At 38.9% G+C, this 23301-nt stretch overlaps 1 protein-coding gene across 2 annotated transcripts; it reads left to right on the forward strand.

The window, feature by feature from the left end:
* Positions 1-1903: 1903 nt before the first annotated feature.
* Positions 1904-14576, forward strand: RBM45 (RNA binding motif protein 45). 2 transcript variants are annotated; one of them, XM_042041390.1, is made up of 10 exons: positions 1904-2377; positions 3634-3756; positions 3881-4007; positions 5718-5828; positions 6183-6362; positions 7096-7225; positions 8452-8548; positions 8927-9093; positions 10417-10613; positions 14242-14576. In XM_042041390.1, exons 1-9 carry the CDS (start codon positions 1919-1921, stop codon positions 10607-10609), a joined length of 1587 nt encoding a protein of 528 aa, XP_041897324.1. In that variant the 5' UTR covers positions 1904-1918; the 3' UTR covers positions 10610-10613; positions 14242-14576. The 2 variants fall into 2 exon arrangements, with proteins under 2 accessions (XP_041897324.1, XP_041897325.1); XM_042041391.1 differs by lacking the exon at positions 14242-14576 and adding an exon at positions 11439-14215.
* The last annotated feature ends 8725 nt before the right edge of the window (positions 14577-23301 follow it).

A 23301-nucleotide genomic window follows, 5' to 3' on the forward strand; every position in this document is an offset into this window, starting at 1 on the left:
ATGGGATTTTGCTGCCTTTGTAATTTTATAGGTATGCTGCAGTGAGGTACAGGCAGCTTACATTTGATGCATCTGAGGTATGATGCACCTTTTGTCAGCAGGGATGCAAAATGCCAACTCAGACAGCAGTGCAGGCTTTAGCCAGTTCCACCTGGTTTCCTTGGGTACAACATACAGAAATGCCCTAAGATGCCCTAAAAGAATCAGAAGGAGAAATGTCAGTGCATTTCTCAGGCATAGTGTGTTTCTCTGTTCAGAAGGGCAGTGGAATAGCACTCCTCAAAACGCAATTGGGAAAACCACTTGAGAAAAATTTGTCATTTGGGGAGATGCTTTATTACTCTAAACAGTCTGAAAAGGGGAAGTAGTCCAGTAGAATCCAGGAGAATGGGAGCATAAATGATGTATAATATAAAATTCACAAGGTATACTTTGTGTCACTTTAATAACTAAAATAGAAATCCTTTTTGCATCACGGAGAGTTGCAGTTCTTTGCATCACTTCCTGTACAACTGCTTACTGCTTCTAAACTATGTGAATATCTTTGTAATTCCAATATCCAGAAGATCCAAATATAATTCATGCCGTTTTTTAAAATGAGCATGAGAGTGACATGAAATTTCTCAAGGCTGTGCTCCATTGAAGGACATTAAAAAAAGGGTTGTCAATAGCCACTTCCTGGAATCTCTTGACAGAAGTAGAAAAAAACATTATTGTTTCCTTCCAAACCTGCTAAAAGCTGTGTCTTTCAACAGAAGCCTGCTCTTGTACTGAAGACTACTGGAATACCTGTAATGACATGTTCACATTTCTCTTCTGTCCTCCAGAGCTGACTCTTCCCATTGTCTAAATGTAATTTATATATCACTTTGCTTTCTTTTAAAAACTTGTAGTAACATCGGTATGATTTGTTCACTACAATTTTAATGGGAAAAAATAGTTACTATATGCTGATGATACATTGAAGGAAATTCCAGTATAAAGTGAATGTCACAAAACGTTTCCTAGAAATCACAGAAAAAAAAAAGTCGTACAATTCTAAAGCACTTTAGTAACCAGAAAAAAACCCAAATGACAGGACACAGAACTGTATTTGTAATTCATAGCTCGATTCAAATAATATAATTTATATTCAAATAATAGAAATAAACCCAATGAAAGCCACACAAAATACTTCCCGTTTTACACGTTCCACTGTTCTCCAAGACTGTCTCTGTGAAAAGCACAAGAAAAACCAAAAGTCATAGCGTAATAGTAGGGGATGGTATTAAGTCAAGCAAAATAACTGCAGCACGCCATGATGCCAGTAGAGGGTAGTGACCAGCAAACAAAATCTAAAAGCTCTCCAGAAAAAGAAATTAAAATCTGCCCATTGGCACTACAGTGTTCTGGGAAAGCTGTAAACCTTCTGACCTGCTGTACTGAGTATTGGAAATTGTACCAATGTTTTAATACAGGGAATGAGGATTTTTGTTTCTGTGGCACTGTAGTTGAGATTCATCTGCAGTAATGCAAAGTTGACAGTTGTAAGTAAGTCCTTGTAAGGCTTTCTATCATGCCTCTAAAGAAAAATCTTTTTTCATGTATGTCCCCTCCAACACTGTACCTTATTTATGTCACCTCTTAATTTTGCCTTTATTTTTGTTTGGACCTGAGTTAAGAAAATCCTGCAGCTTGTCCTGTTGTACAGCCAAACAAACCCCAAAGTTTTGGTCCTGTCTTGTGCTTTCCATCTTTTCCAACAGTGTGGCACTGAGAATATTTCTGAATAGAGATCATGTTACTTTTTTCAACACAACCCGTTTAGAAAAAATACCAAATGTTATCACGTCCTTCTGCTTGACAACTGCATCTGTTTACGTGAAAGAGAGGGGGAATTTCTGCATATTTAATTTGCTTGTGAGAAGTAACAGGAAGGATGCGCGCCGCCCGACCTCCATCCGTGCGGCGGCTGCGGGTGCGCGGGAGCGGCCGCTCGGGGGCGGGCGCGGGGAAGCGGCGGCGGAAGGGGCGGGCGCGCTGTGTCCCCGGCGGAAAAGGCGCTGCCGCGCTGCCCTGCTGGCCCGCGGGAGAAGCCTGCCGTGCTCGGGGCCCCGCCATGGAGGAGGGCAGCGGCGTCCGCCTCTCGGCCGAGTGCCTGGACGAGCCGCCCAACAGCCGCGTCTTCGTGGTGCTGGGCAAGGACACCGGCGAGGCGCTGATCCGGGAGCGCTTCTCCCCCTTCGGGGACATCCAGAACATCTGGCTCCTGCGGGACAGGCGAACCAACGAGTCCCGCGGCATCGCCTTCATCAAGTTCGCCCGCAGCTCGCAGGCTTGCCGGGCCATGGAGGAGATGCACGGCCGCAGCCTGCTCCCCGACACCAAGCCCATCAAGGTAGGGCCGGGAGCCGGGCGGCGGGAGCCGGGCGGGGGCGGGCCCGGGGGAGCGGGAGCCGGGCGGGGGCGGGCCCGGGGGAGCGGGAGCCGAGCGGGGGCGGGCCCGGGGGAGCGGGAGCCTCGCCGGCCCCTCCCGGTCACATCCACCCGCGGCTCTCGTGGGGAGCGTCGGGGCCCGTCCGCGCCCTGAGTTCCCACCGGTGGCCTCAGCTGTAGCAGGCCTGCGGAAAACAAGCACGATAGATGTGAATAAATAGGACTGTATAGAACTGTCTGTGCAAGTATGTTTTATATTGGTTTTGTAGCTTGTGAACACTTTACAAAACTTTTTTTTTTTTTTAATTTATGGAACTGTTCTGTCAGCTTTCAGTTTCCTGATTGGTTTTCCTATTCGCCAAGTACTAAGAAAATATGAATGAGTTTGAAGAGTGAAAGAAGGTGCCATGTGTTTAATTTGAAAATGCCACTGAGTCAGTAAAATGTTTTTTCAAGAACTTGCCATCAGAAGACAAAAGATCAAAGTTGTTTTCCTCATTCCCTTTCATGGCTATTAAAAAAATAAATGAAGAGCTCTGTGAAATCATTTGCTACTTTTGCATAAGAGGCTTGATTTGAAAGTTGTGTCTTTCTTACTTGACTGCTTTGTTGGTTTTTTGGGGGTTTTTTGGGGTTTTTGTTTTTTGTTTGTGATTTATTTGAGCTTTTTTTTCTTGATTGTCTTTTGGTGTGCATTTCTGAGATGAAATTTGTTTCAATAACTAAAAAATATTTTAACAGTAACAGATACGAGAAGTTAGGATCCTTCATAGAGCAGTAGACCTGTAAACGTGGCCCAGCTGAGCAGTGAACTGCAGTAGCAAGGCTTTATTAAGCTGCTAGGCTTTCTTGTTTGTTTGCTTATTTGTTTTTACTACTGCTATACTAGGCCTGTTACAGTAATGCATTCTTTGCTACCTCATGTGTCCTGGTGATGTTGACAGTGCTGCTGAATCAGGAGTCGTATTTCTCACCATTCCTCATTCTTCCCAGTAAGACCTTCTTCTGGCCCCTGTCCTGTTTGGGAAACTATTCGAGGTTTATTATATTTTTAGGTCTTTTACCACAGGTGGTCACAAATGTTCTTTTCTTTCTGTGCTAAGAAGGTCAGCATATGTGAACAATAAATACAAAGCCAGTTAACTATTTTACTTGCTTGTTGATAGATGTCTTAGACCCTTTAGCCAGTAATTAGTGTTTCTGTAATTATTTCATTAGGTATTTATTGCACAGTCAAGAGCTTCTGGAAGCCACCGAGATGTCGAAGATGAGGAGCTTACACGAATCTTTGTTATGATACCGAAAACCTACACGGAGGAGGATCTGCAAGAGAAGTTTAAGGTACTTAAACTTTCTGTAGTTATTTTAAAATGCCTTTTTCTAAATTTATCAGAAGGACTTAGCACATGGAACTTTTCATGGTTTTTCAAATATGGGAAATTAAAATGTCTTTTAATCATTCCAGATGTATGGAGACATTGAATATTGCAGCATTATTAAAAACAAGACTACTGGAGAAAGTAAAGGTTTGGGCTATGTCAGGTACTTGAAACCATCGCAAGCTGCCCGAGCAATTGAAGAGTGTGATAGAAGTAAGAATCTAAGTGAATTCTTTAAGGGTGTTTTCGCAATAAGTGTGTATCATGATAATGTACCTTTAATTTTTAGTTTTGTTTGCAGGTAAATTATTCTTGATGTAAAAACATCTTGAGACAAAGTTCTATTGCAAATAAATAATAGCATTGTTAACATTCAGTGAGAACAGTCACCTGATTACATTTTTTCAGGGACAAACTGCAAATAAGATCAGTGAGAAGAGTTTGGAAATGGATACAGAATTTTCTTTTATACATTATTATTGGTCTGTAGTGTAGGCTTCATACACAGGACAGAATTTTCATGTGTCCTTGGGAATAGGTAGTTTTAATCCAATGTATTTGATATAAAATTAATTTTTATATAAAATACACTTCATGATACATGGGGATGCTGTTGTGATAACATTTATTTAAGAACAAATCCAAGCTAACTGAAATTTGGGGAAGGGTGCTTGATTTTGTTTAGTGTCATGGTTTATCTGTTACAAAGTGAAAGACTTTGTATGCTTATTTATTACCAGCCATTTGATGAGGCACTGGAACAGGTTGCCCAGAGATGTTGTGGGTGCTCCATCCCTGGAAGTGTTCAGGGCCAGGTTGGATGGGGCTCTGAGGAACCTGGTCAGTGGAAGGTGTCCCTGCCCCAGGCAGGGGGTTGGAACTCAACGAGCTGTAAGTTTCCTTCCAACCCAAACCATTCTGTGATTCTATGGTTTGTCATTTATGCTCTAGTACCAAAAGTTAATGAATTTGAGTGAGGCTGATGGAAGGCCAAAAGATGTCAGGAGTTGGAAGCACAAGACTTCGGAGGAGAGGCAGAGGGAATTGGGTTTGCTCATCCAGAAGAAGAAAGGTTTCCCCAGAAGCCTAACAGCAGTCTTTCAATCCAACCCCCTGTTCAGTGTTGCTTAATCACAAGTATGAAACAACTTGGTGTGTGGATGTGGTTGTTTGTTAGGTTTTTGTTTTGTTTTGGGTTTTTTTTATGGCTTTGTTTGTTTCTTTTTTTTTCAGTAATATATGTGGTGGTTCTGCATTGTATCTATCATAAGTGGTTCTACAGAAATTATATTTGTGCATAGGGATATGAGCCTGAGATTACTTAGCAGTCAAATTTTATTTCCTATTTGTTGTGAGGCTAAAATGAAATTAGTTGGATAGCTTGATAACCTCTTTATTTCATAAAAGCAAAACCTAGATCAGCGTAAAACTTCCACAAAATACTGTTTTAGCACAGAAGTTCAGGTGATGGCTTCTGGAGCATTTCAGAATCCTGCTAAGTATCACAGAATGGTTGACGTTGGAAGGGACCTCTGGAGGTCATCTAGCTCAATGACTTGGGTCAGGCAGGGTCACCTGGGTACTGGTGGCCCAGGACCATGTCCAGGTGACTTTTGAATATCTCTGTACATGGAGACTCCATAGGCTTTCTGGGCAAGCTGTGCCAGTGCTCAGTCACTCTCATGGCAATTAGCCTCTGTCATGCTTAACTTGTGAGTAGGAGTAACTCCATTTCAAAGCTGTTAACTTTCACAAAATTGTTATGGCAGACTTCAAGAGTTATAGTTTAGTTATTCCTCTAAAGCCAGCACTTACTGGGTTTTCTGAGTAATGTTTCTAAATATGGGACTTGATAGAGTGTGGGCCTGGTCTGATAACTGAGATGTGCTGAGGTGGTTTTATGTGTGTGGTTGTTTCTTTCAGGCTACAGGGCCATTTTGGCTGAACCTAAAAATAAGTCATCTGAGTCTTTTGAACACGATTATTACAGTAATAATATGAGGCAAGATCTAAGAGGAAATACACTTCCATTTTGTAAGTCACAGCTTTTTACCCTGAAAATGATTTGTGGGCTCCAGTATGGTCACTAAATAAGAATGTGGTTTGGAGGAAGGGAAGCTGATGGAGGCTTAGGTCAACACTTCAATAGTAGATTGGGTATTGAAGTTAGAAACTAGCCAGGTGTTTCATCTCTCTATTTTTATGGCTTGCTTTGCTCTGGTTGGCCAATTATTTTGTGACCTGCACTGGTGAAATCAACACAGGACCTTTATATATAATATAATTGTATATAATTCACTTGGATTACTTTTAAGAGTTGAATGCAGCATATGCATGAAATGAAGGCATGCTGGTGTGATGACTCAGAATGTTTTGTTGATTCTTGAGGTATGCAGCCAGAATTTTGTAGCTTTGAAAAAACTGAGACCAGGATTCAAGAACCAGTCTCCAAACGCCTGTCAGTGGTATCACGGCTCCCCTTTATTCAAGAGCAGCTGTTTGCCCTCTTTGATTTAGTTCCAGGATTGGAATATTGTGATGTTCAGCGAGACCCTCATACCAACAGTGGTAAGTAAAAGAACAAAAGGTTTTTGTCTTTTTTCTCTGAACGGAATCCCTTGTAATTGTACTTCACTTAATTTGTATTGCAAAATACAGTTTTGTTGGAAACAAGCAGTGGTTGCTGCTATCACTGCATAAACTCAAGAATTCAGTTTTGTTTGACCCCCTGTTTACAGGTAGCCCTTAAGGGATTATGCCTTTACTTTCAGATAATAAAAACTCAAGAGGGTTAGAGTCAAAGTAATGATAAGTGGGTTTTGGTTGAATTAATAGTTTGAGGCAGAATAAATGAAGAAAAAGTTGTCAGAAATTATTAAAGTAAAATGTTCTCTAAGCAGATCTTTTGAATTTTCATTCTGAAATGTGTGTGTGTAGAAGTTGACACAAGTAAAATGAAAGTTGAAATTCACTGTTGATGGGATAATTGCATTTTTAAATAAAATTATGTATCCTTTTGTTACTAATTCTGGAGTAGTGAGGAAGTCATGTTTTCACTTGTGTGGTTTTACTGCCAGCTTTTCAAGTTAGCATAAATACAGCTCATCTGTCGCTAGTTAACTTCACCGAAGTTTCCTTCACGAATAAAACTGATGAAGTAGTAATGATGTATGCTAAAAAGACTTAAGAATTTTGTGTCATCCATGCCTGATGAGCTGTTTAAATGAATTGCTTACATGAGGGTAGTTTGTCCTGAGGATTTACCTGTCTCCTGGTGACACTGTGTGCACTGTGTTTGCAGGGTACGCTGTGATTCAGTACAGCACTGCTGCCTCAGCTATATATGCCAAGTACAAACTACACGGGTTTGAGTATCCTCCTGGAAATCGACTAACTGTCATTTTCCTAGAAGATGGGAATGATAGCTCAGAGTAAGTACAACCTACAGAGTTGTAAGTTGTATTCTGGAGAGCAAAATATAAAATAAACACATTTTTAAGAGAAGACATAACATCAGTGTCACTGTGAGCTTGTGCCATGCTTGCAGATAGTATTTTCTGAAACTCTTTGGTTTGGGTTTTTTTTTTTTTTTTTTTGAATGGTTTAGAATAAGCCTTTTGCAACTTGGTAGTCTTTGATAAAGATTAAAACGCATATTTTTAAGATGCTATGGAAAAATCTTGAATTTGGCAAGAATCTGTCAATATATCTGTAACATGTAACAAGGCTGGAATGTACTTTTGATGAGGTTTTTGAATTAGAACCAGACTTAGGTACTTTGTCTCTTGGCTGTGTTTGCAGGAGTGCAAGCAGTAGCTTTGTGAAGCACATATGTAGAGTAAAGCTTTTGGGTGCTGAGGATCTGATATTGGTACAGTATGGGGAATTATCAGGTGTTTGATCATTTCTAACTTCTTCCTATGTTTTGAATGCCCAGTACAAGTTGGAGCAGCTTAGGTACTCTCCTGCAGTGAATTTTTTGCCTTAGTTTCATCCTAAAGGAGTCTAGTTCATGTCAAACCTGTTCTGGGAGATGAAGACAGTAAGGAGGGACAGTGGAGAGATTCACTTCAGAAGTACGTGCCTGATCTGAACTGAAACCAATGTTCATTGCAACCTTCATTCTCCAGTAATTCCTAGATGGTCTAACAACACAGGCTGTGTATTTATGCAAAAAGCAACTGCTTTTTCTTACTCTGCATCAGAACAAAGAAAAATCACTGGAAAATGAGGACTGGAAGTAAACTCTCTGATAATATTTTGGTTTCTGAACTGAATCTCTGTGCTCTTTACCGAAACGGGTGAAGTTTTTCTGTCCCTTTTGCTTTTTAGTCATCTCTCAGAAAGTGTAGTGGACTCTTGTAGAGACAAGTCAATCTTTTTTTCCCCTAGAGTGTTAAAAAGTCCAGAGAGTAGTTTTGTGTATCTGTAAGTGGTAATGAATGAATGTTTTCAGTGAGTTGCAGCTAGCATGCAGGCTTTCAGATCTCTCTGTAGGCTGTCATGAAAGCCTGTCTTGATTTTCATCATGTACATGACATAACAGATTTCTAGAGATACTCTGATGTGTATTAAAACTTACTTTCTCTTGCTAAATTTAAGATTTCCATAACTTAGCTCTTTCTTTGAAGTAGTTTATTATCACTTCTGCTTGCAGCCTTATCAGGAAAATGGCAACACAGCTGGTAACAGCGCAGGTGTCGTCAGCGCTGCGCAGTAACAGCGCGATCGTTCAGCAGTACAGGACGCCTCCTGTAAGTTCACGTCATGGATGGTGTTGGTGTTCTTCTGAATTGTTGTAAGAAACTTCACATATGCCAATAAAGAACACTGCTCACTTGCTTCTATAAACTGTTCTACATACTGCATTTTTAAGATGTACCTCTGGTTGGTTAGTGCATTTTATTCCCTGAAAAGGTGTCTGACCTTACTTGAATTTATTGTCCAATCTGATGAAATAACCAAAGTAAATTAAGTAAGGTAATAAATAATAATAAATAAATAAAATAAAGATTAGCACTCACAAGGCCTATTTATGTCCGGTGATGGAACAAAAATGGTAAGAAAGGTAAAATTACTTCCTGTGGCCCCCCCCCACCAGTTAACTTACGCTTGGCGTTTTTCTGTTTCAGCAAGCATTTGGAGGAACTTCTGGCCCACAATTGCTGCAGCCCCAAACAGATGCCATACTTCCACCACCCAAAAAAAAAGTTCCACCTGACACTTCTGTGAAGGAAAGGCTTTTCATACTTTTTCATCCCCATCCTTTACCCGTAAATGTACTGGAGGATGTGTTCTGGTAAGACTCTATTTACAAGTAAGTGTTCCCTAACAAAAAGAAATCAAACTAGGAAATATTTAAAGTAAACACTGAAAATAAAAAAGAGGGCCTTAAAACTCTTTTCAGAAGGGGCAGTAGACGGTGACCAGTAAGTCATAAGTGAACAGTAGGTAACAGCTGCTTTTTGAAAGAAGTGTGTAATGAGATTCACGTTGAACCATAGATGCAATGTCGTCAGTGTAGCAGCGTTGTTATCAATTAACTTAATCTGAAGTCAAATGTCTAGTCTTCTAATGTTGATTTTTAACCAAAAAATGTAGTACTTGCAGTTACTATTTCCTAGTTCATTTTGCATTTTCTTTTACATATTTCTGTAAGGCATTTAACTATTTTGATAAATTTCCACAGTAACTTAGGGGGAGCAAGTATAGGGTGTTGTTTTTCTGATACATTATAATGGTTTGCATCCTACTAACACTATTTTAATCATTCTTTCTATCTCCCTGTGTGGAGCAAAGACTTGAGACAATTTTTGCCATCTTTAAAAAAATCAATAGTTAATAGTTCTCCAGTATTTTATATTATTTATTTGTAGTATACTCGAAGAGAGAGGTGTTTCCCTTTTCTGATGGTTTGAATTTGCAATAAATCTTTGGAGAGCCAAAATATTTTCAAAGCACCAGGAGAGGAAAATGTGTGTGAAATTTAAAATTGTACCTATTTGATATAGTGGATTTTCTTAATCAGATGCTGGAGGAGGAAAAGGCCCTGCACTCGAGTCTTGACACTTCAGTATAACTTCCGTAAGAAGCAAGCAGACTATTTAAAAAAAATATTTAAGAATCTGTCTAGGAATCTCCTGAGTACTTGAAAATCTCTATTTTTCCCTGAAGCTGTAGTGCTTGTTTTCTCAGTCATTTTGGTGAGACCTTTTTTGAAAAGAATCGCAACTGAGCAAGTTCATTTAAGTGAGATGCAGGTTTAGGTTCTAAATTATCTGCTGGCTTGGGTGTGTATGTCTTACTTTTGGTTGGTTTGGGTTTTTTTTCTTGTTTTGTTTTTGTGGGGTGTTTGGGGACTGTAGTATTTATTGGCATTACATATTCTTTTGAATAAGAGAGGAATCACTGATGTTTATGGTTCTATCGTAATATTTCATAGAAAACATTACCTGTGAACTTCTGGTGTTCGTTTGTGTTTCTGCCCATAATTCAAGGGAGGGGAATATGCAAATTGGGAGCATAGATATAAGAACACTGTTTTCACAGTTAATAAATCATACATCAGATTGGAAATGTTGCAGGAAAATCTGTAAATTTTCTATTCTTTTTCCCCCCCCAGTCGTTTTGGACAATTGATAAATGTTTATCTTGTTGCTGGAAAAAACGTGGGCTATGCAAAATTTGCAGACAGAGCAAGTGCCAGCGAGGCCATAACTGCATTGCATGGCAAGATTGTGAACGGGGTGAGGCTGAAAGTGAGGTTGGCAGACTCGCCCTCGGAGGAGCCCAACAAGCGCCAGAGAACTTACTGAGCAGGTGAGTACCCCCTACCCAGCCTGAGCTCCTTCTTACCCTGAGGTCCAGCTACCTGAAATAGTGAGAGGCAAAGATTTTGAAGTTAGATACAAACATATAATGATAAACTTTAAATCTATTCTTAGCTAGCAAATTGAAATAGAATTCTTGAGATATCTGGGTGTGTATACACATACATGTATATATATATAGGTGTGTGTATGCACTTATATGTGCACTTCATTTTAGCAACAATCAAATTTTATAATTCTTGAAAAAAATATGAACCAGTTGATAAAAATTAATCTGGGTGTTCATAGAAATATCATTTTTGTACATGAGAGGATCAGCTGACATTGAAAAGAGTATGCAAAAATAAACAATGAAACAGACATAAGCTTGTGTGTGTCTTTTTTCTCATTACAATCACATGCCCTCCGTGGCATTGGATAAAGATGAAGAGTTGAGCCCTTGAAGGGCAGAGGAGTGAAGGGGTAAATTAAAAAAAAAAGTGGTGGGGGGACAGGTAAGGTTGTCAGGTGAAAGCAAAGCTTTGGGATATCTGGATCATCTGTGTCCTCAGAAATCAGGTGTAGCTGGAATATGTGATAGTGGGGAAAATAGAGCAGAGCCTGTGGTGAAGGAATTGAGATACATGTTTAAGATAATTAGTTTGAGAACTTACTGTTTGATGCTTATGGCCTGTGAAAGCTGGCTAAACTCCTAGAGAGGTTTTATTTTTTACTGACTTCAGGGACCAAAATTCAAGTGTTCTTTTAAAACATTGCTTTGCCTCAAGTTATATTGAATTTCATCACAATTTTAAATTATTTTTATTTCTTTCAGCATTAGGACTGTTGCCAAAGGAGAATATACTTGGGGGAGAAAAGGCTAAGCCCTGTTTTCTACAAAATAACTCTAAAATATTACTATAGCTTCCAGATATTTCCAGTACCATACTATCTTCTTAGGGTACATGAAGTTTTGGTTTAACTAATTCAGAAAATACCACATGACTGTCTTTGCATCAGTGTTTTCCCTCTAAGCTTCACTCCTTGTACCTTTCTTTGTATAGATCCTTTGTGACCCAAGAGTTGCAAAGACCAAAAAAAGCTCTTGCCCGAAGTGTTCTTTTTCTCCTAAGGACCTCCATGTTGCTCTTCTGATAAGCAGCAGATACTAAACCTGGCCTTAGTTTTTATACACAACTTTTGTTTTAAAAACTTGGATTTCTGGGCATTCTTTTTTCTGCATGGAATTATAGCTAAAACTATATAGAAACTTTCTTCTTAATCATCAGCTCTGGTGATTGCAATTTTAAGTAACTTGTACCCATGCTCTTATCTTTGTAAAAGTTTTCTTTGTTTATAATGTGACTTTTGCTCTCAGCAATAAAATCCCAGCCTCTGGGTCCCTACAGGAATAACTGTGAAGTGCAATACAATACCAGGTCTGCCTTGTGTACTTTTTACTAGAGAAGTGTAAATACTACATGCATCCCAAATTAGAAAAATTATTTATCCCTACTTTTTTTGTACACCAAATTCCTGATTCCTCGTCTCTTAGCAGGTTGTCTTGGCATCTGTCTCTTTTCAGGATAGACAGACAATTACTTGTTCATTTGTCCTTTGGTTGTTTCTCAAGTTCAAATGAAGTGGTACCTAAAAGGGAAGATTCCCTTTCAAAAGAGAATCACTTACATTTCCCATGTAAGTGATTTTACCACTGCCTGATTTTGCACTGGAATGACTGACAAGCTTTACAGTAATTTGGAGGCTTGTATTTTGCTTTCAGTTAAAGTGTTAAATTGTGCATGTGAAAGGAGGTGCAATTCTCTCTACCTCTGAAATAGTTGTGGATTTTTTTTAAGATTGAGAATATTAACTTTCTTCATTGAATTTTAGCTGTAGGAAATAATCTTTCTAGCCAAAACTTCTGTGAGTTTTCACTTAAGGAAATCATTGCCTCTTAATAAAATCCTTTCTAAAGTGCTGTTGTATTGCTTGCCTTTTGTCTCTAACAAGGTGACTGGATTTCTGAAATAGTCTTTTCTATACAAGGTTCTCTGATTAAAATCCATTATAAGACCTGTGAATTCTAGAATCTATATGAAAATAAATGTAATTCAATGGAATAATTAAGTAAAATATTAATTTCTTTCAACACATTTGAAGTTTTGCCCCAACACCTTTTTATGTAAATAATCTTTTTTAAAATACAATTTACAAAATTGTTTCTTAAAAAAGGTTTTGTGGTAACAGTATACTACTCATAATGCTTTTGCAATGCAAACTTCTGACTCTAAGAACTTTCTTACCTTGCAACAAACTTTGTTTTATCAGGCAAATTTGAATACAGGTCTATTAATATTCTAAACTAATCCACCTAATGAATTTTACAGGCTCTGGTTCTCCTAGAAGTCAATGAGAATTCAGTTGTTTATGTGAGTAGTTAAAAGTAGCAGAGAAAAGATGGAAATACAGACCAGTAAGGTTCTTTTAACCACTTTAAGTCCTAATGTAAGTTTTTGGGGGGTGAGATTATCCCCTCTTATGCTAAGTAAGTATTAATGGCTGAAATAATCACTTCAAACTATCTTGCTTTAAATCAGATTAGGCTTGAGAAGACAATGACACTGCATACTTCTAGGCAGTTGCTAAAAGCAGACCTGTCTTAATGATCTTGCTCTTGACCAGCTTGTGCTCTCCACTCAGGGCTTTGCATTATTTTGAGTATTTTGTGGAAGCCTCACTGCAGTGTCTGATGCCAGTTACACAAATTGTGTCATTCTAAAATAGGAGAGGAAGGAAAGAATTTGCTATCTGTCAGAAGAATGCATTGTGAAATACCAATCAATCAATCTCTTCATTGCTGCCTAGTAGTTCTGTTTAAATACCAGCCCCGCCCTTGGAAAGAAAAATGCAAACCACTAAAAACGAGAGCCACAAGCAAACAAAACAAAAAAGGCAAGCTCACCCCAAACATCTTTCACAAAGCATTCAGATAGTCCTTAGAAAGCAGAGCTTCTTGTGTTGGAAATGCCAGACACAGCTACTTGGAGCTAGGTTCTGTGGCTTTTAATGGTCATTGCTGATTGACTTCAACCCACAGCAAATGGATTCATTGCATTTTTTCCCTGAAAAAAGTTGGGTGTTTTAAATAATTATTTAATTACTTACTAAGTTGAAAAAAACATTTATTCTGCCATAAAATACTTGGTTTTTATTGTCTTGTTATTCTTGTCTGGAAAAAGTCCACATCACTGACTTGATTTGCATTCTTTTTTTTTATTTAGACCTTTTTTAAAATCCTGATGTTGATATGTATACATTTTAATGATTTACTGCTCTGCAAAAATGTTTTTAAAAAGTAATTGTATCATAGTTGTGATATACTTTGAAAAAATAGGTGTATTTGTATCAACAGTATACTGCAGAAAAAATGCTGGCTTTTACACATTGCTCAGAGAAAGAGGCACTTCTTTAAAAGTTAGAGAAGTATGCCTAAAACTTCAACATTATTCTTCTAAAGATATTGAAAGCCTTATTTATATGCTGTTGTAATGATTATATTTTACAGTATGTCCTTTAAAATAAAAATAGGTATGTTGCTTTTTGATACTATTTTTGTACTTGTGTTTTTTCTACAGAAACTAAGTAATGACATGACCCTCAGCTAGCTGACTGACTGACTGAAAACGTGACTAGACATGGTTCCTGTGGACAGTGACAGCTTTTTTCAGTGACAACTTTTTTTTTTTGTTAATTGTTACTTAGTTCATCTCTCTATGATCCTTTTCCTTTCTGAATATGCAGACATACAGTTTTGAAAATTATCTAGGCATTAAAAACTGTAAACTGGTGGTTGTTCTTGTAGTAGTATATAACCTTGTATTACAGAAATAGCTCTTGTTTTTACCTGAATCCTTCCTTATAAGATGGAAATTACAATGATGGAGGAAATAAAGGAGCCAGCATTTTCTGACTTGACTGGTTAATTTATAATGGTTCAGATTCTGTTAAAATAGAAGACATCTCTCATGATCCAAATTGCATTGAAAAGTGAAGTACAGCAGTAAATTCAAAGAAAATCAAGTAACTAACAACTGCTAGCAGACATGACAGTATTAATCTAGACTTAAAATAGCTGTAATCAAGAAAATAATTCAAAGTACATTTTTAAATATTTTGTTGCTTTGGGCCAAAGTTATTCATTATGCTGTTTAGTTAAAGGAACATTTGACTCTGTGTCAGACTACCAAAACTTCTTACATTTATCCTTTCTTATCCTGAGGTCTTTTGGCTATAACTGCGGGGAAACTGTGGAGTCTAAGGCTGTGGGTCTGGTTTTGTTAGTTTTGAGGGGTTGGGGTGTTTCTTCTTTTGTTTTTTTTCTTCCAGAAGCTTACAATGCATCTGTTCAAGTAGGAGTTGGACAAGTCAAGTTTTCAGCAGGATGAAGATGGTTTTGGCACTCATGGAGAGTAAATGAAGATAGTTCAAATAAGTATGTGCACAGAGAATTTTCAAATGCTATTACTTTCCCATGTATTCCTGTATACTACTTGTTGAATTGGAAATGTCCTGTTTATTAAAATAACATGTACAGATAAAATTGAGGAATTCTAGTTGTATGTACTCTAGAGGAGAAGCATGCCCTTGGATGCTTCCTGCTTCACAGTATCTCCCATATGGTCCTTTGATCAATTGGTTCAGAAGTTTGAATTTAAAGTAACAAACCATGTTTTAAAAAAACCCCAATTTTTTCTTTTTTAAAAAGAATATTGGAATTCAAATGATCAAATGGGAGCAAGTTGCAGAGTAAAGGTTGCCTAAGAAATCTTTTCCTTCCCCTCCATTCCACTCCTACCTGTTAAAATGCAGTCCTTGATGACTCACCAGCAGCTCTTTTCCCCAAGTGCAGTTGTTTCATTCAGCACAAGGAGCAGAATTGAATAAGGGCTGCGTGGTTAACCAAGCTGTAAAATTCCTGCTTAATTTGGCATAGCTGTGTGAAATTAGTGAAAAAACAGGTTTATGGTTGAGCCTGGAGAATTGGATCCTGTCTCTGACTCTAGCCTGACAGCTGTTTATAAGGAGGTTTGCAATTTCTCTTGTGTTCCCCTGAAAAAGTCCCAGTTTGGGTTGGTGTGTTGGGTTTTTTGTTTGTTTATTTGCTTGGTTTTTGTTGGTTTTTTTTCCCCCCCATCCTTCATGGTAAATTTCAGGTAGCATTTGGGGATTTTCTGTATTTGCACACAGGAAATAATTCTGACCAGGTTGCCATAAATCCCAAACTCCAGAACTGTCAGCCAGCACCTTTACAGCCTTAGCTGTACAGTCAATGTGTGCAGCGAGTCCAAGGTGTTCAGAAAGCATCAGTCCTATTCTGTGAACGTGGAGAGACACCATGCTTGTACAGAGGGTCTGACACATGCTGCAGAACCTGTATGCTGTGGTGGATCTGCACAGTAGCAGGTGAAATGCTGAGAATCCCTGTATGGGCAGTTGAAAAAAACCCCCAGCTTCTCATTTGTGTGGTAGAATTGGCCTCCCGATGAGTCTCCTATGCCAAGATCCCTGGTTTAACGGGGTGGATGCCTGTGTGTTTAGGGGATATAAACATCCCCAGGAGGGTAAACACTCAAAAACTAACTGGTGATGGTGTTTGGCCATCTAAGATGGGAAGGAACAGTCCTTGGATTGTTGGAATTGCTCCTAACAGCTGCTTGAGGGAGCATTCAACACACACATTCAACACACAGAGACCCTTTACAGCTTGAAGTGATGTTACAAATTAGAACAATGCCATTTTCTAGTTGTTCTCAATCTTGTTTTTATTCCTACATGCCTCTGGGAATAGTGGGCTACTGCACTCCCCTGGCCATGGAAGATCAGTGCTCTGTATGCAGTCCTGCTTTGGGCTATGGAACTCCCTTGCCAGCTTGTTCAGTCAGGTCTGCAGCTGAAGAGAATTGGGCTGGAGCTCAAAAAAAAAGAAATGTTCCCATTTTCATTTCTAAGGGTTCAAGATGCTATTTGTAGAGTTTAGTTTTCAGTCACTGCTGCATCAGCCTGTCAAGTGACTCATGTGGAATCATTTTTAGTATTCTGGTAAAGTTTTTTAGAAGATAGAGTAAAATCATTATTGCTCTCCTTAGAGTTCAGCATATTTCCTGAAAACATTCATGTTCTATTCTTTGGCTAGGTAACACTTTGTGTAAGTACATTTTTGATTGGATATGATATTCATCACTCCCTGTTTAATTGTTGCATAGCACTACTGCTAAGTGGCATGCTGCTTTTCTAGGTCCTTTTGTTGGTAAGTAAAAACTTGGTCTGCTGTGAGAATGAGCATTAGGTTCCTGTTCTGGAAAAAAACCTGTCTCATGCGTTCTTTTTGATGCTGGTGAGTGAATTGACCAAAACTGTATGAGGGTTTTGGTGTGTTGTTTTGCAGTATCAGTGCTTTAATGTTGCTAAGTAGAATTTAGCATGCTTACCTATAAGTGACTTACATTTCAGCTGTGTTCATCAGCCATAGTTTCTGTTGGTGTTGAACAAGACTTCTGTACCTTTTGAAAATGAGAAAATAGAGATTTCACAAATCACACTCAATTATGTCCAGTAGAAATCATTTTATCCATTTATTGAGTCATAACCACTTGGTCAGCAGAGGAACCTTGCAGGAAGATAGGAATTTGTTTATGTTGCCTGAATGTCTACATTAAGGTATTTCTGATCATTAAGTGAGAAAAGGCCATTCTCAAGAGGGCTGTGCATCCTGAATGTGATCTGTGAATCAGTGATTGCAGTTCCCCTCATCCTGGTGCTCCTGAGACCTGTCTTTGGTGGCACAAACCACTGCTAGAGAAGCTCACATGGGGGGCAGAGCCCAGGTTTGCAATGCACAATGCAACTGATTTCCTTTGTGTCCTTCCTCATTCTTCCTGTTCGTGGTCCTTTTTCTGACCCAGGGCACTCTGTCATGTTTTTTCTGCTCTCTACAGAGACATCATCTAATGTCTGCAATGCCAGGCACCTCCACTCTCCCAATTACTGTAGCAGTGAGAGACAGAAGGAATAATCATGTGAGAAGGGGAAGCTGTTGAAGGTGAAAACAGCGTGTAATTATGTGCACAGCTTTAATTCAGGAAAACTACTCATATCATATTCTCACCATGCCACTTTCCTGAACTTAAATTGTATTTGTTAAACATTCATTTAAAACCTCATCAAAGATTCTGATGAAGTTTTTTTACAGAATGTCAAACTAGAACTTTGTCTGAATGCTGTTACAGTGGTAAATTTCTCCAAAAATTTTTCTCCAAAATAAAATGAAGAAAAAAATATCAGAGAGGGAGGGTAACAATGCCAAGTTCACTTACAGTGATAGCGAAGGGACAAAGGATGATGCCACAGCACTTCCAGGAATCCCCCAGTTCCAGCAGAGGTCACTGGGCTCTGGATGTGTAGATGGAGGCTGCAGCCTCCATCCAAAGCTGACATTATTGAATCTTAACCTGCTCTTAAAATAGTCAACCTATATAGATAATTTCTTAATCAAAAAGTTGTGGTTTGTTTGGGGTTTTTTTTTCCACAAAATTATCAATAGGTGTATCAATTTCAAACATTATTTAACATACTTTAAAATAAGTTAATAATTAAAAAAATTTCAAGTAATTGATTTTAAAGTAATTAAGAGAAGACAGAACCTTAGTTTAACTTGCCTATTTTCTCTCATTTTTTAAGCTATTTATTTCTTTATGGCCTTTTAGTTTTTAAATACAAATGCTCTATTTTTGTTTGCACAAGCCTCATGTGTCTGCTTCTGATTTTTTTTCTTGCTGTTCCAGAGGCCTTTCATAGTTTTGCAAATGCAGGATTAACCAAATAGTTCTAAAATTGTCATGCTCAGTATGAAAACTTCCTATGTGATACCTGAAAACACTGCATACAGAACACCTCTCTATACCATTTCTTGGCATTCTTGCAATTTCTCTGGAAGAGATTAGGAGGAAAATAATGAGCAGGAATTAGGGAGAAAATCAGGGGAAATAGGGACAAAACAAAGGAAAAATAAGAAAGGTTATAAATAAACGAGTTCAGATTTCAAGAAATAGAATAGGAAACAGTCTAATAGGAGGTAAGGTGTGTGGGGAATTCTTTGGGGAAATCCAATTTAGATATTGGGGAAAAGCAGGATAATTCAAATGAGTCAGCTCTTAAGACAGAAAAGATGGGGGGCATTTTGATGCTCTGGAAGCCAAATGCCTTAAGATTAGGCTGTGCGTAGGGATTTGGAGTCTTTTCGGGGGGGTCCCGAGTCTTGGAGAGCCGGCCAGAGTAACGACATGAACACTGATACGATTTGAGCATTGTGCTCCCTTTATTGTTTACCTATGCAAGCTTATATCTTCTTTGCAAAGATTCACACCCAGTCCCTCTAGATGGCTCCTAATCCATGGGGGAGCCAACCAGTGCATAACTTTGCCAAGGACTTTCAGGGCTGCCTGCAGCCAGGGGCCAGTTCAGGGCTTTGTCCTCAGCAACCCTGGGTTGTCCAATTTTTCCAGGGGTATCATATGCCCCTGTTCCACAAGGAATCCCTCTGCAGAGTCTTGGGTGGATGTCTATCACAAATGAACCACAGAAGCCCTTAGATCAGTCTGTAATAATGTCACCCTTTAGTGTCTTACTTCTGTTTAATTTTGAAATACAGTGTTGTGCACCGTGCATATATCGTATGCACATAGTGAATGTTATAGCACCAGGATTACTTTTAAAGCAGTATTTTAAAGCAGTAAATAAAACAGGTTTTCCAAATCCTGTGCTCTCTGTTGAGCTCACTCATCTCAGGTAATTTCTTGTTCTTCCCTCTGCTGTGTGGTGGTTCTGTACCTACTCCTTGCTCTGACACAGCTCACCCCAGCTGCAGCTGTCTGGAGTTCACTGAACAACTTGCAGCACAAATTCACGTCACCCACAGCCTCTGCTCTTAGCAGGGACAAGCGCAGCACCAGAAGCTTGAGTTTCAGGCAGGATTGCGCCTCCTGGCAGCCAGCCTGGTGCTGTGTCACACTCTAAACAGGACATCCCAGATGCCTTGGGCAGCCCTGGCAGCTGAAGCTATGGTGCCCAAAGCACTGTGCCAGGCAGCTCTGCTGGCTACAAGGGTGAAGAGAGGTGTGCAGCTGAATAGAACGCAAAACACAGTCCAGCTGCTTGCTCTGCTTGGTTAGAAATGCTTTAAAGGAAGCTTTAGAGGGGAGCTGCTTGAGGGATGATGGGCCCTGGTGCTTTGTAAACATAAATCCCAGCTTGAAAATAACACTTCACTGCTGTACAGTCCACTTGTCTTGTAGATGGTGGGGCTGTTGTTTTGAGCTATACATGGCACTGTCAGATTAATTAAATATTGAAATAAGATTTTCATTTCATCTACTTTATAGTATACATCTGCCTGCTCCCCTACCTTAATTCTTTTATTACAAATTTTTCTTGAAATTCTGCAGACTCTGAGGCTTGGGAAGGTAGAGCTTCATCCAACATGCAGTGTGGGGTATCCAAATTCAATGTTAACATGTAATATCTAATACACAGTATCTGCAAGACTTAAGACTGAAGAGTTAACTGCTGATCAGACCCTACTCTATATTTAGAGGAAGTGTTTACAAATCCTGAGCTTGGGAGTACAGAAGTTTCATTGGGAATTCTTCCAGCTCTTCTGACCAAGTTCTGTTTTTGGAAAGTTCTGCATGAATTTTTCAGATGGCATTTTAAAAGATACAGGGCAATGTTAACAGAGCATATTCAGATATGTGGACATCAAACCAATCAGAAATGCAAATATATGCTCGAAATATTTTCTAAACTTGAAATTATAAGCAGCTTCACAAATAAAATTGCAAGATGGCTGAAAGTTATTTTAAGTACTGGAATGCTGATTATCGTCATGCTGGGCACACTAAATCCCCTTTCTAATGTGTCTGTTATAGCTAAGGATAGCAGGAGTGAAGTTATGCTTAATCAGCAAAACAAAATCAAAGGCAATGGCATGTGAAAACATACAGTGCATGTTTTGACCCACTGATGTTTTTAAATTTTAATCAAGTCCACAACATTCACTTCTATTCTGAATTCACTTCTTATAATAGTGGTGGGGGACATTAAAATTTTTCTTCTCTGTGGCAACATACTAACTAAGCTACTTAAAATTATGGCCAGAATTTTAGACATGGGTTATCCATAAACAGGTATCACAGTAAGTTTTATCCTTTGCCTGGTTAAAGGCAAAAATAGCCTCAATGCCCATATAAAACAGCATTCTTGGAATTTTATCCTGCAGACCATCTGAAACTGTTTGAAGCTGGGTAATCTCTGTTGCTTTGGAAAAATAAATTAATTAGGTAGTTTTCAGAGAGTGCAGAGGAAGCTACCACTGTGACCCTTTTAATGCCATTCTAGGGGAGTTACTGAGAGAAAAGTCCTTTAAATACTGAAGCTTGAAAGAACTGAGTCTAGAATAGAAAGTAGAGGGCTGGTAATAGCCAGCAGGGTTATAAGGATTGTAGTTACAACACTTCCAACCAGAGATTTTTTTCTCTGTTGTTTAAAATGTATAGCTCAAAGTGTTTATACTGCTTTGGTTTTGCAGTCTACATAGTAAAGAAGTTGTGCATTGTGCTGAAAATGAGGCCACGGGACTACTACCCACTGCTAAAATAAAGTATGAAACAAACTTTGCCTCCCTTTGAGTGGATATAGTTAACTATACTATCAACCACAGAGTTTGTTTATGTGAGATTGATTTATTGTCTTCAGGGATTCTTGGAGTTATGACAAACTGCATTTCAGATTTGCTTTTCTGCTTTTTTTATTTAATAGGGATATTCTAAATAAAACTCTTGTAAATTATTATTAAGTTTATCTGTAACTTCAGTTTTAAATCATCTCTGGGTGTTTCTACTTCCCTTTCCAGTTTCTTCAATGAGAAGACGTAATTCTCCTTTTTCCTTCAGGGATGTCCAAGAATAGTTTAGATTTTATTTTTTGTGATGATCTATGAATATGGGAAGTATTTTTGGTATACTCTATGCATATCTTATGTTATTATGCTTCTCTTGCTATGTAGTGCCTCAGTCCTGTACAAAGGATGGTTGAAAATGGTGCTGAAATGAATAGACCAGTGCACAGGGACTATCACTACAGAAACTGAAGAGCAAAATATTGAGAAGATAAAAACAGTTTTTCCAAATTCTCTTCAGAGGAATGGAAGAACACCCGAATGGAAAGATCAAGAACTAAGAGACTGATTTCACTCCCAGGGAAGATGGGGAAAAGCAGGAGTATGCTTTCACATGTAGGGATGCTGTTTGTCTCTGGTTTCTCACACCTAGCTGCACAGAAAGAAAAGAATAAACCATTTGAATGGCTGTACAGGACTCTGTAAAGGTCCATTTAATCTGATATCCTGCTCTCTACACTGCTTGGAAACTGATGTCAGGGAAAACAGGGCAGACAGAGTGTCCTTTCTTGGGCAACTCTTAACAGGCAGTGGGCAGGCACCTTTTCAGCAGGAACTGCAAAGGAAATAGTTGTGCCTACAGCTGTCCTTCATTCATTTGCATAATCCCAGTTTAAAGACCTCTCTCTTCAGCTTTACAGTGTAGCATAGAAGCAAGCCATCTGATTTAATAACACTCTGTATGAAAAAGTTGTTGTTTTAAACCCTCTGCCTGATCATTTACTGAGTCTTGCCAAGGTCTTGTGTGATAAAAACCACCACGTGATTGCTTCCTGTCAGCCTCCTATGTATCATTGGGGATTTTATAGATCAAAAGACAATCCTTTCTCAGTCTGCTCTTCAACTAGAAATTATCTCCTCACACAGATGCACTCCCATACCTCTGCATATATTTTTTTGGCTGCATACATGCATTTTCTAGTTTCACATTTTCATATGAAGGAACTGGAATTGTACACAGCACTCAAGTGCAAAGAGACTTACGTAGGGCTGTAATGAGCTTTTCTGCTTTGTTTTCTGCTGCTTTTGAAGCAATTTCTAACACTGTTTGCCTTTTGGACTACTGCTGAGTAGCAAACCAGTGTTTGCAGAAAACTACTCACAATGACTCTAAGTAATAAAGGCTAATTTATAGCCCATTATTATGTAAGTTTAGTTAGGGTTATTTTCATTACTGTTTATATTAGTTTCCAGTTATTGACATAGACCTTCAGCCACCATCTCATTGTCCTATTGCTCACTATTGTCAGATCTTTCTACAGCTGCTCAGAGTCACCTTTCATTTTGCCTACCATGAGTAATTTTGGATCTTCAGGAAACTGTGTTGTCTTCACACAAGTAATTTTAGGCTATTTAGGTGCAACAGTGCTCATCCAGAAGTATTCTAAGCAATTCAGCCCTAAGGAGGACTCAAAGAGGAAGGTAAATAATGTTGTGTTGGGTGCTCGGTATCTGTCAAAGAAAGGGGATGTTGATCTGGTTACCTGATCGTGGTCCTAATGGCAGCTGTGCTTTCTGATTCCTGGAGATGGCTCTTCAGTCCTGTGGCACTCCCCTACTCTAGGGCACATCCAGTTTCCATCTGCTGGTGCCTGCCTTTCTCCTTTCACATCTTCTGCCTGCTATGAGCCTGCCTCCCAAGCTCTCTCTCTGCCTAATTTGTTTATTATCATGCACTCTGTAA

This window comes from Corvus kubaryi, unplaced genomic scaffold (assembly GCF_017639235.1).
Source record: "Corvus kubaryi isolate FWS band 111438036 unplaced genomic scaffold, C.kubaryi_AGA036_p1.0 37396, whole genome shotgun sequence".
Classification (NCBI taxonomy): Eukaryota; Metazoa; Chordata; class Aves; order Passeriformes; family Corvidae; genus Corvus; species Corvus kubaryi.

What these genes read in the sequence shown, in the direction of transcription:
- RBM45 (XM_042041390.1), top strand. Translation starts at nt 1,919, where the DNA reads ATGCGCGCCGCCCGACCTCCATCCGTGCGGCGGCTGCGGGTGCGCGGG. An exon ending in CCGACACCAAGCCCATCAAG is followed by an intron (nt 2,378 to 3,633) that starts GTAGGGCCGGGA and finishes TTATTTCATTAG; the next exon opens with GTATTTATTGCACAGTCAAG. An exon ending in AGCAGTACAGGACGCCTCCT is followed by an intron (nt 8,549 to 8,926) that starts GTAAGTTCACGT and finishes TTTCTGTTTCAG; the next exon opens with CAAGCATTTGGAGGAACTTC.